This window comes from Sceloporus undulatus, chromosome 1, assembly GCF_019175285.1.
Source record: "Sceloporus undulatus isolate JIND9_A2432 ecotype Alabama chromosome 1, SceUnd_v1.1, whole genome shotgun sequence".
Classification (NCBI taxonomy): Eukaryota; Metazoa; Chordata; class Lepidosauria; order Squamata; family Phrynosomatidae; genus Sceloporus; species Sceloporus undulatus.
Window position 1 is genome coordinate 35,768,157 of NC_056522.1, and position 20,359 is coordinate 35,788,515.

Sequence of the window (20,359 nt, forward strand, 5' to 3'; positions counted from 1 at the left end):
CTTCTCTTTTTATCCTCAGTCTTGTCTTAGCTGCTTAGCTTCAGTTGTTGTTACTAACTGAAGGTCACAAGAAAGAGCGGTGTCTACTTTTTGTATAAGGAGCAATTACTCCTGATTCCAAACATAGGATATAATGTGAAGCAAATCCTTAGTGGCCCCCCTTCTTATGCTTCCCAAGAAAGGACACCCCAAAAAGAGGAGGTGGTGGCAATAGTTTGGGTTCAAGATAACAAACCATAAGGCCTTAAAATTGTCAGTTAGTCCCTGCATAAACAGAATGAGCAGGCATTAATGCATTGTAGGTTTCCCCCATCTTGGGTTAAAGAGAAGACATACATAATTGGGTTGACCTCATCCCCTGGTTAATGCCTGCAGCATTAACCAGGGGATGAGGTCAACCCAAGTATGGAGGCCTTCTTTTTAACCCAAGACAAGGGAAGTCTACAACACTAGGTATTGTTAATGCCTGCTCATTCTGTTTATGCAGGGACTAACTGGCAATTTCAAGGCCTTATGGTTTGTTATCTTGAACCCAAACTGTGACTGGATCTCGTTTCAAAGCAAGGGCTGTCTTCCATGAAGACACATGGCCATCCTAGAAAGAATACTGTCTGGAGAGTCAGTTCAACTAGAATGGGGGTGGGCAACTGTGAGATGCTAGGGGTCGTAATAGCCCTCCATGAGACTTCGAAGGCCTGCGCACTTCCACCACATGGACTAATTTGGATAGTTTGGACTTTTCTAGGTTGTTATGAACACTATTGTTATTTTATATACTATATGACAGTGGCAGGTCTGGATAAGAATTAAGTTTACATCCTTCTTTTCTTTCACCTTTTGTTGTAGTAGAATTAATTGCTGATGTGTTTATTGTTAATTTTGCTTGATATTATATTTTACACATTAATAAATAAAGTACTAGTTTAAAAATGTACTCAGCCCAGGAAATATTTCCTTTCCTTTTTTATTTTTATGTTCCCTTGACATCAGCATTGCCAGATATTTAACCAATGGGCAACCTTCCGTGGAAAGATTCCCAATCAGCTTTAAATCCCATTTCTCAGGGAACAATTTTCATCATGTGGTGCTTGGAATTTATTTCAATGGCCGATATGGATCATTGGGCATGAGCCGAAGATCAGAGCTGATGGACAAACCATTGATCTACCGAACTCTGAGTGACCTCATCTTTGAATTTGAAGAATCTTATAAAAAGTACTTACACTCTGTGAAGAAAGTGAAAATTGGATTGTACGTCCCTCATGAGCCACACAGCTTTCAACCCATTGAGTGGAAGCAGTTGGTGCTCAACATGTCAAAGATGATGCGGTCAGAGATCAGGAAGGAGTTGGAAAAATATGCCAGGGATATGAGAATGAAGGTATGTGTCATTTCTGCAATACTGGGTGATGGGATGGAGAGGTCCAGTTGAGTCATGTAATATAATTAGTATAGGTGACTATTCAAGGTTGTATTCCTGGGGAAGGTTCTCATGTGGTTCAGTTGATTTTATCCAAGGCCATTAATGAGTAAAAAGCAAGCCAAGCCTCCATTAATTAGACTCCTGGTAAGTCTAATTATTTCCATCAGTAAAAGCAGGAAAACTATTGCTCTATAATAATTCCACATTATGGCTTGCAGCTTTTACATCCTTAGGTGGGCTAATACAATCTACCATCAGTGGTTTGTGCTCAGGAAACCTCCAGGTTAAATTACTAAAGTGCTGCTATACATGTGGCTGTCTTTCATTAAGGTTCAGAAATTCAGTTAGTGCAGAATTCTATAGCTACTGTGATCATGGAGAGCAAAACATCATGTGGCACTTATTCTGGCTGCTGATTTGTTTCCAATTCCAGTTGAAAGGTTTTAACCTATAAAGACATGCTTGGTGATGGCGCCTCTTTTTTCATGAATCTACTTATATCTTGACATCAGACTGTCTCAGAGTCTATTGATGTGGGATGGTTCATTTTTAGATGCAGACCCTCACCTATGAAAAACCTCCCCCACTGAGTGCTATTTGACACCAGCATTGTCTTATTTTTAGAACCAGAACATTTCTCTGTTTCTGGGCATTTCATGATATGTGATTGGCCAATTTTTAAATATGAGCCTCCAAAGTTTGTTAAATTTTAACTTCCAAGATCCCTCTGTATTAACCATGGCTTCCTAAGACTAAAGGGAGATGTAGTCTGATAACATTTGGAAGACCACATGTTCGGTACTTTGATATTGGATGAGTGACTGGCTAAATAGAAATTTGGACACTGAACCTATCTAATAGTTTCTGTGGTGCTCTCAAGGATGCAGTTTGTCTGTCCCATAGTAATTGTCTGTTTTCAAAAGATGAGCTATGGAATTATAATCTGGGTTTTTGAACAGAGTTTTGAAGGAAATTACTACAAATTTGGGAGCTGTAGTCTAAATTTAACTTTCAAGCTCTGGTCTAGTCTGGATTCGGTTGTACATGTAGCTGCGATAGGGATGAACAAATCTGTCAATTTCATGGAGGATTCTGGGAGTTGTAGTCCAAAAAGTAACTTTTCCAGTCTTTTGGGTCCTGTTTCAGTGGTTCTTTGAATACGCTAAGTAATGGTCAGAATCATCCACCAGATGTAAGCTGGTAGTCTTGACACTACTGATTATGACTTGAATTTCATATAGTTCTGACCATATACCAGCAGTTAGGGTAAAGAAGGTACCATCACTCTGTCTATAGCTAGTTTCCTTTGAGAGCTGCCTCAAGAGCTAAAATCATGAGTATGCTTACTAAAAAAATAAGTGCCATGATTGGACTGGGGGCAAAGTTTATCTCCAAGTAAATAAGGTTGAGAAAATAATACTGTTAGTTTCCATGGTCCTCAGCAATTATTTGTGTGCACGATCTGGTAGGAGAACAGCAGCACAAGTGCCCCAGAAACAGTACAGTGTATATATTTATCAATTCTCTGAACCTTAAGCTTCTTTCAGTTCTTGAAATATGCATGTGATCTGCCAAAATGAACACCACTAAAAGCATTGCCTATAGATTCTGTGGCACAGAAGAATGCAAAGAAAAATCAATGCCGAGTTTGAAAAACTCTTAATCAGAGAAGAGCTGTAGGTTAGTGGTAAGGCGGAAGGCAGAATGAGTCACCTCCCTCAGGTGGCATAGCTTTGAGAGTGTGCCTCCCACCAGGAGGTTCCTTACCACTGCTGCAGCTCCAGCAGGTGTTTGGCTCCTTCTTCAGAGGTCGGCATTGTGGATGGGATGTCCTGGGAGTAAGGTTCCCAAGTCTCATGGTGTGGCCTGCTTTCTCAGTACTCAGAGGGAAAGGAAGAATCTCAAGGTGAGAACACTACCTTGAAAAGACTGTGTGTATATGTTTTCTTTAGTTGTTAGACTTCTTAAAAATATGAACAATGCATTCTGTGGAACTGCTGTTGACACTTAAGAGATTGTGTTTAACAGCATCATTGGGGCTGTCCCTTGTAGTGGCACCGTTGTAACATTACCAGAGACTGCCCTAGCTCTCAGGCTCTCTAGAATAGTCCTTACTAGGCAACCCTACCTGAGAGATTGTCTGTGTGGGTGGCATAGAGGCATTATACTCTGCCTACAACATGTGGCTCTAAGGAAGGACCTATCAGAGCCTGACATATGGGCCTAGCCAGCTCCGTGGAAAATCATGCTGGTCTCCACAGAGCTTGTTCACTTTCTGTCGCATTCTCAGGGTCAGGCAGAAGACAGGCAGGTGGCAAGAGTGATGCAGGGAGAGGAGGCAGAGAATGGTGTTGACACTGGAAGAAATGCAATGATGGGATGTGTTTCTCCTTCACCTTTCAGCCATGGGAGAATTTGGATCAGAAGATCATCCTGCCCTCCAACTTTCCCAATTTAGCAGAGACACTCCCAGTTAATCATCTGTCTTCCTATTTTTCAGCTGCTTTTAAAATGTCAGTTTTACTTTCCTCCTCCTGCTTTCTCTCTTTTGCCTCTGCTTATTTCACTTGGTGCAAACTGGTGGGAGGAGAGGACTCTTATTCTTCCCAGTAGGCTCAGGTAAAAGTAAACTGCTGTAGTCTCTCCCTGCTTGTGTGTCCTTCCTCATTTATGACTTGATGGCCCTTGAAGCCTCTTCCAACTCCATGATTCTATAACATCTGCCATATTGACTACACTCTGATGCTGCTTTGCCACAAATGTCCCAGTTTTCATCTATGAAATATTTGGGGATATGGAGCATATGCTTTGCATTTATTTGACATAACCCGCCTTGCTCCATGGGCCTTCCCATCAGAAGAGGACTGAAGCGCTGCCATATCATGCATTAAGACATGGACAAAGGGGCTGTTCTCTGGCTCCATTTCATCTTTGTTATATCATGTGATAAGGCTGCTTCCTATATTCCTATATACAGTCGGCCCTTCTTATACACGGATTTTTTATACACGGATTTAAGCATACACGGTTTGAAAATGTTCCAAAAAAGTATAAATTTACCTTGATGTTCCATTTTTTATTAGGGACACCATTTTGTTATGTCATTATATTTAATGGGACTTGAGCATACACAGATTTTGTTATACACGGGAGATCTTGGAACCAAACCCCAGCGTATAACAAGGGTCCACTGTATAACAAAATAGAGAAGAAAATCTTTGAACACTATGAATCACTAAAGAGCAGAATTTGGAAATGTTACTTTTTTGGACTACATTTCCCAGAATCCCCCAAACGACATTTCTTCTTGGAACAGTAGTCCAAGATGTAAGTATGTATTCTAAGTATTTTAAACATTGCCATGGAGTTGTACAAAATGCAAACATTTCATGACATATTAAAAGCTCAGTCAAACAGGCATTATATCTTTTCCCTGAAAAAACCTCAACCATTATACAGGAAAACTTTTAAACTAACTAGTTGCTCTCGTGCAGATTTTGAAGCCTGCAAGTGCCCATTCACCAGTCAAGCAGAGGTCACGAGGAAAGTCCTTGTCCCCCAGAAGAAGACAAACCAGCCCTCAGAGGCGGGCCTGCCGAAGAGATAAGTCGTGAGTACTGTCATACTCTGTAATTCTCACTGGTTATGATATTTCAGTTTCTGTTTTCATCTAGACGTGAAATTGGAGTCCTTAGAAATTGATGGGGGTTCCTTAAGAGAAGGGAGAAAAACCTTCCCTGGAAGGTAGTCTACTTTTGCATCCAGACTGCAGAAATAGTCGAGTTTGACATCTCTTTAACTGCCATGGCGCAAGGCTCTGGAATTCTGGGATGTGTAGGTTGCTGTGGCACCAGAGCTCTCTGACAGAGAAGGCAACATATCCCACAAAACTACAATTCCCAGAATTCCATAGCATTGAGCCATGGAAGTTAAAGTGGTGTCAAACTGGATTATTTCTGCAGTGCAGATACAGCCTAAATGAAATGATTGATTTATTTCATTACTGCATTTATTTTCTGAACTTTTGTCATGATGAAACTCACACTTCCCAGATGATCTCCCATCTAGGCACAAAAGAGCTTTTTCAATATAGTCACTGCATTAAGTGCTTTCAAGCCTGACTGTAGACCAGGCCTGCACAACATATGGCCTGGGGCCCACATGCAGCCCGGCAAAGGATTTTGGGTGGCCCACGAGGATGTGGAAAGACTTCAAGGCACCACCATTGCTTGGCCTTCTCATGAGGAAAAGGCCAGGCAGCAGAGGAGGAGGATGGGCAAATGCTTGCCGAGCAAGGCTCCTCCACCACCCGGCTTTCTCCTGAGGAAGAGGAGTATGAGTGGTGACAGAGGTGGAGAATGGGCAAATACTTGACCTACAGTGCTCCTCCGCTGCTTAGCTTTCTCCTGAGGAGAAGGCCAGGTGAAGGATGAGGATGGGTGAAAACTCACATTGCTCCTCCACTACTCAGCTTTCTCTTGAGGAAAGGGCCAGGCGGAGGAGGATAGAATTAATATTAAAATATTAAATATTATTAATTAATTAATTAATACCTATCTGCAGCCCAAAGAAGTTAACCTATTTTAATTTTGGCCCCTTCCTACTGCCAAGTTGTGCAGGTCTGGTTTAGACTGTCCTGGATGCAGACCTATCATTGGCATCTGGCATCACTAAACATCTGGCTGTTCCAGGCTCTACAGCAGCAAAGAGAATTACAGTCTCTGGGTGGCATGCAATCCAAAGGAGACAGGTTTTCTTACTGAGCCCTCCCAATTCACGATGCTACAATATTTGGCTACATTAAGCAACCGTTTACTAGTGCAGTTGCTTTACATATAAATTCATAAAATTGAAATAGTAAAACAGCCATGATAAAAAGACCACAGTATCCACAACAGGGCCATAGTATGTACAATAGTTTTATTTTAAGACGGGCCCTTCAGAGAGACTCCTGCCAGTCTCTTTGCTGTTTCTATAACCACTAAAGATGTCATCAAGGTCCCTTTCTAAATATACTTACTTCAGCATTCATAGCAGCTGCTGAATTAATCACAAGTTTCCATTGTACGCATTAATTCATACTGAGCCACATCAGAACATTCTTGGAGGCTGCTTGGTTGAAGTATCTGCCCCTATGTAGTATCTGGATAATTATAGCTGTCAGAGGTTGGTTGCAGATCTCTGTGCAACTCTGTCCCGCCTCATTGCACTCCTCCTTTAGGGGGTATTTTAATCTTTGTGTTTCTGTATCTGTTTCCACAGTTGCTAGGGTGGCACAAGTGTTCAGGGGGGAGATATCCGTTTGACTAAGGCATGTCAACTGAGCAGCCGTTTTGAGTACTAGCCTACTGCTGAGCAAATACCAGCTGCACAATGTGTGCGTGTTTGCACCTTCAAGTCACCTGTCAACTTATGATGACACCATCAATTTCATAGGGTTTTCTTAGGCAAGGAATAGTCAGAGGTGGTTTTGCCAGTTCCTTCCTCTGAAATGCAGACCTTTTGTTGTTGTGAGCCTTAAAGTCATTTCCGGCTTATGGTGACCCTAAGGCAAAGGGGTTTTCTTGGCAAAATTTGTTCAGAGAAGGTTTACCTTTGTCTTCCTCTGAGGCTGAAAGCATGTGACTTGTCCAAGGTAAAACCTGCCCTCCAGAGTCATTGTCCAATGTTCTAGCTACTACACCACTGTGCCACATTGGCTCTCTAAATATGTAGCCAACACCTGGTATTAATTGGCAGTCTCCCATCCTAATTAACCAGAGCTGACCCTGCTTAGCTTCCACGATCAGATGGGATTTGGTGCCTGCACAGTAACCAACTCTCTTCCTGTTGCTTTTAGATCCTTCCTGGGTGATGTCTACGTGGATCAGGTTAATCCTGGAAACAGCTCAGAGTATCCTGGCCCTAGAGCTACCTCCCTCCCTTACTTGGGGTCCTCTGTTTCGATGCTGGGCAGCTGTTCACATGCATGTCTGTTGTGCCAGCTGGCCTAGCTTCTGCAATGTCAAGTTGCTTGCACTGAGGTCAGAACAAGATGCTCAGCACTGATCATATATGTTCTCTGCTAGACAAGCTCTCTTTCATCAATAACCAAACTCTGGATTATTTCTCAGAATGGATTTATTGAAAAAAAAGAAGACATAGAATAACAGGGCACTTAATGACATAGAAAAATTGTCAGCTGTAAAGCACATTTGGTAACACAGGCCTTTATGTAGTTCTTTTTGGGGATCCCAGCTCCAAAGTCAAACAACAACCATCATTGGTCATTTTAATTTAGAGGTTCCTGCTTAGTTAACTTTTTATGTTATTTTTATTATAACAACTATGTTGTTTTTATTATAACTCCCATACATCACATTCTTTCACACAGGACAATCAGGCTGTTTTCACTTCTCCTATCTCTTCAAGAGAGGACAGCATGCAGATGGGCAGAACCATAAACATGTCCCTTGTCTCACTGTGATAGCACCACACCTGACTTTCTCACAATCCCATGTTCTTATGAGCACCCCCTATCCCAGGGTTCCATCCTGCACTGGGTTGACTGTTATACTGGTATAGCACTCACAATAAGTCTTCTAGCCAATCCTATAATATGATTTAACAGTGATTCTCTGATGAACCTTATCACAATATAAATCTACTTCAGACATTGGCCTCATTCTCACTACCTTTTAAACCGGATCACAATTCGATTTGATCTGCTTCAAACAACCCTGGTTCCCACTTAAATCAATTCACTGAAGCGATTCAATGAGGGGGGGCACCAGACCCATTTAACCTGCGTCTTTTTGATGCTGATTTTTTCCGCATCTTTTTCACCAAATCGATTCAATGCAAATGTGAACCACAAGTGGATCAAAACCGATTCAAATTTGCCCTGTGGCTGGCTGGAACCGAATCAGTTTGATTTGGTTCATTCGTGAATGCAAACCACAAGTGGGTTATTTTGATGCCAGAAAATGCGATTGGGGCACATGTAGTGTAAACCACGATCCAATATCGAATCGATCCATCGATTCGGATTTCACACTGATTTATCTGTAAGTGGGAATGAGCCTACATCTTCCCCCCACATACTATCGGTTGACTCTTTTTATTATATACAATCAACTTCTCTTTATATAGGGAGGCATCTATTTTACCTAGCATTCAAAAGGCAGTTAATTTACCAGTTCATTTTAACATCAATCAACTAAAGCAAACAAAATCCTTATGACTGTTAGATTCCCATACACACTTTATAACAACTAGGTTGGACACTGGGCATCCCAATAGATAAATCATTAAGCATATGGACTTCAGCAACCGACATAACCCCTCTGTCTCCACAACAACCCACTTGCAATGTATACAATGTATGCACTCCCAATTATATCCCCAAAGTTCTCTAACTCATGGTATGGACCATAATAGTTATGGGACATGTCAGTACCTTGTTCTGATCTCAGAGTGAATGATTGCTGCAGCAGTGGTTGTGCCAGGTGGCACAATGGACACATTTTGAACAGCCACCTGACATCACAAATCTTCCAGGAAGATCTAGAGCAACTAGTGAATTTATTTACGTCTCTTTTAGTCCCTATATTGGGAGAAAGCGGGATATGAGTAAATAAAATAATAAAATAATAAAACAGTAATAATATTTGATCTGTTATAAGGAGGGTACATCCTGAGTGATGAATGGGCTGGGCATCATCTGAACTGCTTGCACCTGACTTAGGGACTGGGGCCCTGCATTGTCTGGACTCCCCACTGAGAGAATGGGGGGGGGGAACATTTTATTTGGCTTATGCAGATGGGGCCTTAGATGGGGACAAGCAACTTGACATTGATTGAATTGGAATTCTCACAAGTTGCAAATCCTGCCCATATGTAGTCGGTTTAAATGTTGTTGGTCAACAAGGTTTCTACAAGTTGTGTAGAGAGTGGCAGCTGTGGTCAGCCTTTCTGAACAGCATTCTTTCTAACATAGAAGGTTCTGGGTGAGGGGCCTATCAGTCTGGTCTCAAGAGCTAGATTTTAGCTTTTAGATAGATGATGTATGAAAATGTCTTAAAACTACAGAGGTTCTTAAATGATGGCCCATGGAATGCTGTTCAAGTGGTTCTTGGAAAAATTGCTGGAAAGTAACAAAATATCTGTACATAGCCATAGTCTGACTAGGAATAGATTACTGAACAGTTTAATGAGATCTTTGTTTAATGCATGTGATTTTCATACTACTGCACTGGTATATCTGCCACAACCTTGCCCAGGGTGCATCTGCACAGAAGAAATAATGTAGTTTGACACCACTTTAAGTGCTGCTTATGGAATACTGGGATTTGTAGTTTTACAAGGTCTTTAGCCTTCTCTGCCAAAGGGTACCGGTGCCTCATGAAACTACAAAGCCGAGGATTCTGTGGTATGGAGCCATGGCAGTTAAAATGGTGTCACGCTGCATTATTTGTACAGTGTAGATGCCCCCCCAGTGATCCGTAAAGATGCTATTGTCTGCATCTTGACCTTGGTCTCTATGATTTTCACAACACAGGGTTGATTTCTGATAACAATGAGGATGAGAGGAAGAAAAGAACATATTTTTATTTATTTGATTGATATTTCCCTTTCTCCCAAAATGGAACTCAAAGCAGCTTACAGTATGCATTAAGATAAAATAGCTAAAATCAGGCACCAGCATGGCATAGTGGTTTGAGCACTGGACTATGACTCTGGAGATCAGGGTTTGATTCCTGACTCTGCTGTGAAACTCATTGGGTGACCTGCGTCATGCTACATGCTCTCAGTCTCAGGGGAAGGCAATGGCAAATGTCCTTTGAACAAACCTTTCCTGGAAAACCCCATTATAGGTTCGCCTTAGAGTTGCCATGAGTTGGAAATGACTTTAAGGCACACAGCAACAACAACAACAAAATAGCTAAAACAAAATGTAATATGAAACAATCAATACCTTTAATAAAAATACCTTATTATTATTATTATTATTATTATTATTATTATTTAAAACACAATGTTAATTTTTTTAAAAAATAAAAGTATAAAATACTTATTGCATATTAAGAACTGCACTACCTATTGTATGTCCCTGTACCCAAATCAGTTAAGGTTGAAGGCCTGTTTAAGTAGAAAGGGCTTGGCCTGCTGGCTAATATAGGATGGAGGGGAGGCAAACTGAGTCTCCCTTGGAAGGGAATTTCACAATGTGAGAGCAGCCACTGAGAAGGCTGTGTCTCATGTCTTCACTAGACAAGCATGGAAGAGTAGTGAGACAGAGAAAATCCACCCTCAAAGGTCATAAGACTTAGGCATTACTAAATTACTCATTACTAAAATATGAGTACTGTGGGCCCTTGGTATCTGCTGGGGTTTGGTTCCAAGTCCCCCCATGGATACCATAATCCGTGGATGATCAAGTTCTATTATATACAGTAGGGTAGTAAAAAGTCCCTTTTTGGGGGTGGTGGTGGAGTATTTTCAAGCCATGGATGGTTGAATCAATGGATGCAAAATCTGTTGATATGGAAGGCCAAGTGTAACATCTTTTGACTTATAGTGAAACAGTTTTTTAAAATTAAATTCGCTATCATATGCTGTCATGTGTTTATCATTTGCAACTGGCTTTATATCCATCTATTGTTCATATTTTATATTTTAAACATTTTGGAACCCACACAAAGAACTTTTGTTATCCTGAGGTCTATGATGACAACAAGTGAATAAATAAATAAAGTGACCCACTTGCAATTTTCAAGTAGTCTCTGGGGTGCTGGCAGTTTAAGAATGCACAGACTTAATCAAACAATAATCATTTTTCAAATCCTTTAATTTCAGTATCATTAGTTCCACAAAATTAATTAGCAGGTTGCAGCTTTCAGCCCTGGGTTCCCCTACTTTCCCTAGCTAAAACAATTACTATCTACAAAGTGTGCTTTGCCTCATCATTTATGAATTTTTTATTTGGGCAAGCTAATTATAGAGGATCAAGTGACAGGGTAGGAGACAGGGCTTCACTCAGCATTTTCCCTGCCCTCCCTTGAGCTGCATAATTTGTCTGGCTAAGGCTGAATAAGCAACTTGACATTTGCTATGGGGGAAGCTCCAGCTTCTTGGTGACAAGCTGCTATTAGTCAAAACTTTTTTGTCAAGAGCTTATGTAAGCCTCTCTCAGGGTCAAAATTCACATTCCTTTTTAGTTTACCCAAACAAAATATCCAGGCTTGGAAAAGTTAGTTATTTGAACAACTCCCAAAATCCCTCAGGCAACAGGGCCACTTCCTCCTGATTTTTCCAACTCTGAAGTAAAAGACCAGATAGCATCATTTTGCATTCTATCTACCCAAGTGAGTTGGACTGGCAATTGTACTGTAGGATCCTCTACCACACCTGAGGACAGAAGGATAGTTTATGGAGAGGAAGTCCAATCTGTGCTTCACAAATAGCTCTGCCATCCAAGAGAGAGGAGATGGCTTAGAAACTCAGGAAGAGTTGGGCGAGAGATGGTGTCACATTTGCTCCCAAGCATCTTACTCGTGGAAGTTTTGGTTCTCATCATTATTTGTCGTTCCTATGTGCCATCAAGCTGCATCTGTACTGAAGAAATACAGTAATGCAGTTTGACACCATTTTAACTGCCATAGCTCAGTGCTATGGAATTCTGGGATTTATTGCTTTTGTGCCACCAGAGCTCTCTGAAAGAGAGACAGCTCATGAAACTCCAACTCTCAGAAACACTGTGGATGGCCTCTTGTGGGTGAATTGGTAAGGAATTGTTGGTTTCTGTGCAGCTTTTGTTGTTCTGGCTTGACTGCTTGATTTTATTGTTATGAAGCAAGCAAGATTCTTCTGTATTTAATCTAGGGGACTGGAAGTAACAACACCCCGCAGCCACCTCAGCTTTGAAAATGTCACCAAGAAAATTGATTATTTTCATATTTGATACTAGGTGACATTTTGAAAATGTGTATTTCATAAGTGAAAGAGTAAAATGCATTTCAACCTAGACTGGAAAATATAAAATAGGGTGGCATGAAACTGCATACAGTGACTTTACATTTTTAATGATCACACTGCAGTCTGTGTCTTTTTAGGGTTTTTTGATATTGCATCTCCCAAATAGATGATCTGGAGTAATAACCTGCCCGGTTGGTAAAGGTCTATGTGTATGCTATAGATACAATAGAAGTCCTTATTGAGTTGCAAAGGAGGCCAAAGACATTTTTACACTGGCAGCCATGCTGAATTCCAAAATTCAACATGTAGGTTTTTGTGGATGGTGCCCATTCAGATTCTTCCCCACAACCAGAAGAATTTCATGTCACCTGAAAAATAAAGCCCAAATCCTCAGTCTATACTGAGATGGAAGAAATGATAGAAAAGTTATGTGAAGTTGGTATGCCAGTAAACCAACCAAAACAGTTTAAACAAACAATACACAATAGATAAAGAGGTAGTACAAAAATACCTGGACAATCTAAAGGAATTCAAGTCTCCATGGCCAGATAAACCCACAGTATGCCCTTGACATTCACGGGGGTTAGAAGTGCAAGAGCCTTGCAAATGCGAAAAAAACAACAACAACCAAATACATGAATATGGGAAAGACAGGAGGAGGAGTGAGCGCAGCCTTTCAAACTGCCCTGGTCATGGGCTTGGCCTTCCCCGCTTCTCATTAAGAACCTCTTCATCCTACAAAAATAGTGTAGGTTCATTAGGTTGTCCAAAGTAGAATACCAAAAGAAAGAATATGCAATATAGGGCAAAGATGGAGAATGTGATGCCCAAAGGACAAACTCAACCAAGTTTCATGCAGCTCTAATATATGGCTCACAGAGATGAGGAGTACAAATGACTGCTAGCAAAGGCTAAGTCATTTGTAGAGGCTCATATATGATTCTCGTCTGTCTGCAAAAGGAGCCAAAAATTGCATAAACTTGGCAAGAATCTTACTTTTCCTTCAACCAGGCTGGAGGAATGGTAAGAAACAATTATTTCCTCTTGAAAATACCAATTTTATATTTGTATAAGATTTGTATTGGGAGAGCATCCACAATCAATATTTCATAGCAGAATTTTATTAGCTCAATTACAGCAGCTGAGAGGGCTTGGGCAACTCAAAGCTGAGATCAAGCCTGTGTGTACTGGCTGCAAGAAACAGAACTCCACAGTGCAAGGTCTAAACACAGTTTTATTTGTAATCAAGGGGGATCACTATTCACACAAAGACACTCACACATCCAAGAACTAACAGTATAAAATGTGGTAGCAGATAGCGACTGAAGGATTGCAGACTGTAGCTCCAATCGAGTGATGCTGTGAAGTGCAATGGCTCAGCAAGCTGCTGGTGGACTATGGCATGATCAGCAATGCTGAGGAGTCAAGCGAGATATTGACAAAGTCTATCTGACCTCAAGCGAGACCAAATTGGGGGTTCTTGTTTCCTTAAGATAAATCTATCATGGGGTTTTCCTGGCAAGATTTGTTTAGAGCAGATTTGCCATTACCTTCCTCTGAAGTTTGGAAAGTGTGACATGCCCAAGGTCACCCAGTAGGTTTCCATGTCCAAATATTTCCAGAGACCAGAATGATCAGTGGTGATGTGTCCGGTTATTTTCAGTGGGAGATGCTGTAAGGAAGCCACCGGCAGGGATGTTCTAAGGACACACAGAGGTCCCAAAAGATGCCTGTCGCAGCATGTCCAGCTAAAGGAAAATTCTGGATGCATCACTGCTGGTCCACTCATTTTCAGATAATCTGATGTAACTGTGTTGGGGAGGCTGTGCAGCTTACAAAGTGGATTTGTGTTTAGGGAGTGGGATTGGGAGATGTAGTTACACTCCCACGGAGTGTGGTGGAGTCTCCTTCTTTGGAGGTTTTTAAACTGTGGCTGGATGGCCATCTGTTGGGGATGCTTCAATTGTGAGTTCCTGCGTGGCAGGGGGGTTAGACTGTATGTCCCTTGAGGTCTCTTCCAACTCTATGATTCTGTGACATGTAGCCCAGTGAGACACAGATGTTTCCTGGGACAAGATCTTAGTCTACAAATGAAAGTAATTCAAAATGGTTTTGATGTATAAACCACTATACAGCCTGGGTCCAGGTTATTTGAAGGCCTGTATCTCTCATTATGAACCTATTAGAGTTCTAAGCTTGTCCTGGGAGGTCCTTCTCTCTGTCCCACTACCGTCTCAGGCTCTTTTGGTTGAAACAATAGAGAGAGCCTTCTCAGTAGCTCCTTCTAACTTTCGAACTCTCTCCCTTGAGAAGCCAGGATGGCCTCCTCCCTGCTCTCCTTTCAGTAGCAGATAAAAACCTTTTTATGCCATCAGGCTTTCTCAGATTGATGAGGGTTGGGCTTTTAAAGGCTATATGGCTCAGATTTTTAGGTTTGTATACAGTGTTTTTTTAAAAAGTACATTTTAATATTTTTAATATTTAATGTTTTTAATTTTATAAATTGCTTGATTATTTTTTAAACTTCATATATTTCTACATACTTTTAAAATGCTTTTGTATTGTTTTTAATTTGTATTGTTTTAAAATTGTTGGTAGCTGCCTTGAGTCCCTATATTGGGAGAAAGGTGGGATAAGAGAGAGAGAGAGAGAGAGAGAGAGATGGAAAATTCCCATGTTGAAGTCTCAGGATGAACTCATCGCTGCTGATCAAGGGGTGAGATGCCACCCCTTTCTGCCCTCGGCAAAGGCTGCAGCAACCAAACGGCATGGCCTCCGGGAGCCCTAAAAAGAATCCACTTCCGGAGTGCCATTGCCGCCCTCGCGCACACCAATGACGTACACACGGCGTTCAAACAGCGCCGTGCATATGTCATCATGGTGGCCCCTGTGTGGATGGTGGCGAGCCATGATGGCGCCGGTTCAGGTAGGGCTTGGGAGTGTGTGGACATCCTGCTCTCCCGAACCCTAAAATCGGCCCCAGGCTGGTGCATAGTAGCAATCTGTACTGGGCCCAAGTTTAGCTAGTTGGCAGTGGAAACTGACAAAATGATTTTTATTTTATATTTATTTATTTATTTATTTTTGAGTTTTATATCCTGCATTTCTCCCAAAATGGGTTTTAAGGTGGCTTCACTTGGCTGGGCAGTAGTGCCAAACAAAGTTTTAGGCACCTATAGCAGTAAATGGCTATGCTGAGGGAGCTGCACAGCTTTTGAAGTGAAATGTTTAGGTGATAGCTTTGGGAGACAAGCCAGCATGGTGTGGTGGTTTGAGAGCTGGACTACAACTCTGGAGACCAGGGTTCCATTTCCAGTTTGACCATGAAACCCACTGGGTGATCTTGGGCAATTCACATGCTCTCAGCCTCAGGAGATGGCAATGGCAAACCTCCTCTGAACACATCTTGCCAGGAAAACCCCATGATAGGTTCACCTTAGCATTGCCATAAGTTGGAAATGACGTGAAGGGACACAACAACAACAGCACTTTGGAAGATATAATGACAGAGGTCTAGATATCTGAAAAATGTACATCTCCTGATACGGGATCTCAAGTTTCTCCCAATATGCAACACAAGGCGGCTTACAGTATGAGATTAAAGCCAGATACAATGAAAATGATATATAGTACAAAAGTTTAAAACCAGCCAATAAATAAATAAATAAATACATAAATAAATAAATTCTTTCCTTTTTTTCTTTCCTCCCCTCTTTGATTCCAGGCCGGCTGTGCTAGACAAGAAAGGGGGAGACCTCTCTACTCTGAATGAAGTTGGCTACCAGCTACGCATCTGACCAGGCTAGAAATGGAACAAGTTGGCTTCTGGGTGCTCCTTGTCGCACTTTACCCTGTGATCTGTGAACACAGAGGGATGGGGAAAGGGGGCTGCAAGTATTTATTATGAATGTGAAGGTGTTACTTAAGATTTCACCTAGAACCTAGGAATCCTAGAAATGACAGTGGTGGTATTTTTATTTTTTACTTTTCAATTTATGAAATGGAATCAAGGAGAAAAGGACATTAAAAAGTGGTCTTTTGCCTATGATAATGGTGTTAACCCTCCAATCATGTTTAAGTGGGGGAGATGATGTGGTGTGTGGCTTGGCTTTTTAAAGTTTGGATTGAAATCATCATTTTGGTAGTGGCTAATTTGCATTGGTTTGGAGCATTGTGTGATGTCTGTAGGATTTAGGAGTGGCAATGATGAAAGTATATTCCTCTGTGAGTTTTTTTTTAAAAAAAATTAAGTGCTGGGGTGTGCAGTAGGGGGGCAGATTCAAGATTCAAGAAATGAATCATCTTGTATGGACTTGCTTTCTATAGCCTCCATTGAAAAGAAGGGCAAACTTGAATCATGTCAATGGAACCTGGTGCAGAACCCAGAAAACTTTCCCAAGCTCAAACTCAGTGTAAAGGAAATTGCTGAAAAAGACTTGTGTTTTGGATCCAGCATTTAAAGGTGACATTCAGCAATAAAAACAGTGTTCCAGAAGTTACACTAGTGGGCTTCTCCCTGTCAAAATATCAATATTACCTCAAAAATCTTTACAATAGATATGCAAAACGGACAGTGTTTTAATTTTATAACGGATTTGTATTGTGTTCCCAGCTTCTCCAGTAGCAGAGCATTTACTGCACCCTCCCCAGTTCCACTCCATTCTGCCTTATTCCTTTTTTTCTGCCCAACTCTGATGAAGGATTAAAAAGTTCATGATATGCAAGTGTCTTCTTCAAAGCACTGAAGTCTTATTATGTTAGAGATACAGAAAACTGGTGGAGGTGAATAGTCTGGTGGTGGAAAAAAAATGACCGACATTAATTAAGTAAAGATCAGATTTTTTATAATGTTTCATCACAGGCTTTTAATCTTCATGAGCTACAGTTTTTACAAGCACAAGTGGAATGATCCAATGGTTCTGACATAATTACTGAAACTCTCATGTTTATGTGCAGCTCTGAACATGCAAATACAACTCCCCTTTCTTCTGTGCATCAGGGAGTGCTCTGCACATCTAATGGGAATCCATTATGCTTGTGGAATATTCTTCAGAAATGAAAATAATAGGTTAACATGCTTCAGATCTGCACAGAGTCCAGGGAAGCTTTGGGTCATTCTGAAGAACTAGAGATCATTGGGGGCTTTTTTGTACAGATTAACATTGTTGTTACAGTCAAATTTATGTATGGATCTTCTTAAAAACAATAACAGAATCTATGGGCTTCCCTTAAGAATGTACTTTTCTTCTTTGTTGTATGTATTCTGGTTATTTGAAATTGTTATTTTCAAATGGATTGACACTCCAAGTCAATAATGTCTTCACATCTTATATTAAGGCCATCAGACATTTAGGACTGATATTGTTGCCAGTGCATTTGTAAGAAACAACCATCTGTATAGACTGCATTCAAATAAAAAGGAATGAAGGAATGCATCCACAGCCAAGAAAATATGTACAATGCAGCAATGATATTGTGCTTTTTTGGATGAAGGAAATGTTGAAAGAAAAAACAACACAGGGAGCTGCTAGAGGGGACAGTTTCTGAGTATTTTTCTGGATAGATGTAATTACAGTTTGCCCTCCATATCCACAGATATAAACATCCATGGCTTGAAAATATGTAAAAAAAATCAATTTCAAAAAGCAAACCTTGATTTTGCAATTTTATAGAAGGAACACCTTTTATGCCATTGTATATAATGAGACTTGAGGATTCATGGATTTGGTATCCATAAGTGTCTTGGAACAAAAGCCAGTGGATACTGGGGGCCCATTGTATAACACTTCTGATCTTTTAAATATGGTTAAGAGGCTGAGGCTCCAATTTGGTAAACCAGGGACTGGAAGTGATTTTTTTTTTCATATTGAGGGTAGTGTTCTTTTTTCTCTTAATTTTTTTCAAGTCCCACTTTTCCTCTAACAGAGAGAAAATCAAGGACAAGACAGAGCTTTCAGACACTCATTTCTTTTTCCCCCTTCCTTCCTAACCAACAGGCTGTAGAGAAAGGAACGTGTACCTTGTGCCAGAGGTCCAACTTTTTTTGTTTGCAGAATGTTTATGATATCAGATTGCTTGTGATTGCTTTATGATATGACTAAGGACTGCATGAAATTAGGCTTGTTGTAGGACTGTGACCCTCAGCTCTAGGGTGATCAAGTCTACTCCCACTTGAGCAGGAATAAACACCATTGATCTCAGTAGGGCTTACTTCTGAGTAGATGAATCTAAGATTATATTGTCATAGACCCCTACACAGGGACTTTATTTGGAAGTAAATCCCAAGTAATTGTGCATAGGAAAGCTTCCTAAGAACAGGGCATGCTGGAGTACAGTCCCCTTCCTCTCAGGTTGATTTTCCAGCTCCTTTCCCTTTTCATCATTAAACAGTTTTTTTTAGTTCCATGTGTTCCATTAACTATGTAACATATAATTAATGAAAGCCAGGTTTCATCAGTACCCAAAACCTGGGAAAAGTATTTGTTTGAATTACAACTCCTAGATCCCTTCATGCTGGTTGAAAAATTTGAAATTGTAGACCAAAAATAACTTACCCAGTCTCTCTCAAAAACATGGGTTATCAACTTAGTTCGAACCCTAATTTTAGTATTTGGTTAACAAGTGAATCACAGCTTGCATCAGCGCATGTTAAATTTGAAACCAAAATTAGCGCTCAGAAGAGAAGGACTGGATGGCAGCTTTTGAACTTGTGGGTTGCTTTCAATCTCTTAACCATGGCTAAGAAAAAGAATCAGTGGTGTTATAGCTGCATCTAATCTAGGGGATGATAGCCTGACCTCACATTTTTAGTAATGGCCTGGCAAGATACAGTGTGCCAGCAATATGTACACTCTGCTAAGGAGCTGCAGGGAACTTGAAGAATTTGAAAATGTTACTTTTTTGGCCCGGAACTCCTAGATTCCCCCAGCCAGCTTGGCCATTGGCTCAGGGATTTTCTGGGCATGTAACTCCAAAGCTCTGGTTGTACCCTTCTGTAGGCAGTGTGGTTGTGTTCTTGGTAACTTCACCTGCTTTGTGAAAATTTAAACACAGATTTACTTATGCATTTCTTAAAACAAGTATACAACACCTACTGGGGGTCAATTAATGACATTTTTTCTTATCACAGTGATTTTTTAACCCACACAAAATTTGGATGTTTTTAATTTGGTAAATGGACTCTGTTTTACAAAACCTCTTGAGTTCTTTGGAGTTACTCAGAAATCGCTATCTTTTCTTCTTTTTCTAAATGTTTCTGATCCATTGGAAGCAGCTGGAGCACAAATTATTATGAACTTCACTTATATGTTAAGTCTCCTGAAATTAAGGGGAGTGATGCAGTAAAAATGTAACATTGTATTTTGCTCTTCATTCCGAATTCCTTCTGTAGTCTGATGCTTTTCTAAAATGGGTGAATTATTTTGTATTCGGGTGTTGTGTTGTTTTCCTTAATGTACAGGTGAATCCTATTCTATCGCAACACATACTTGCAACGTTTGCAGTTATTTGCAAAATATGAAAAAACTGTGATTTCAGTGACTAGGTTTCTAATTGCCATTTTGTCAAATGCTGTTCTGTTCTGAATTAAAAATGTGCATGATGTTTTGCTTTTGTCACCATTTGTATATTCAATGCAGCATGGAACTTTAATAAAATGTCTTGGAAGTCTCTTTTTTTAAAAAGTAGCCTTCTGTGTTGTTGTTTTTTAAAACCAAAACTATTGTTTAAGGGAAATACAGAGGTTAAGGTTTGTTGCAGGAAGCTAAATTGTCCTGATCCAACTGAGTGAGCACCCACCAACCACTGCTAAAGAGAACTCTGCAGAAACAGCTCCAGGACAGTAACTACTTCTGAAAACTTAGAAACGTTGGCTGAAATTTTGCATCAGATGATGCAAGATGACAGACTTCCATCTCCCATTATGACTCCCCAAATCCCATTTTAGACACCTGCAGTGGCACCAACATAGAGATTTCTGAG

General features: G+C 40.6%; 1 protein-coding gene across 2 annotated transcripts in view; it reads left to right on the forward strand.

The window, feature by feature from the left end:
- The window catches only part of VASH2 (vasohibin 2), a 62,290-nt gene extending 42,229 nt beyond the window's left edge, over nt 1-20,061 (forward strand). The window contains exons 6-8 of one of the 2 annotated variants that reach the window (XM_042446820.1): nt 1,000-1,381; nt 4,918-5,033; nt 16,104-20,061. In XM_042446820.1, coding sequence (XP_042302754.1) covers nt 1,000-1,381; nt 4,918-5,033; nt 16,104-16,176 — 571 coding nt within the window. In that variant the 3' untranslated portion in view covers nt 16,177-20,061. Of the gene's footprint in view, nt 1-999; nt 1,382-4,917; nt 5,038-16,103 lie in introns of those variants that run through there. The other variant, XM_042446821.1, reaches the window with a different exon arrangement.
- Nucleotides 20,062-20,359: the final 298 nt, after the last annotated feature.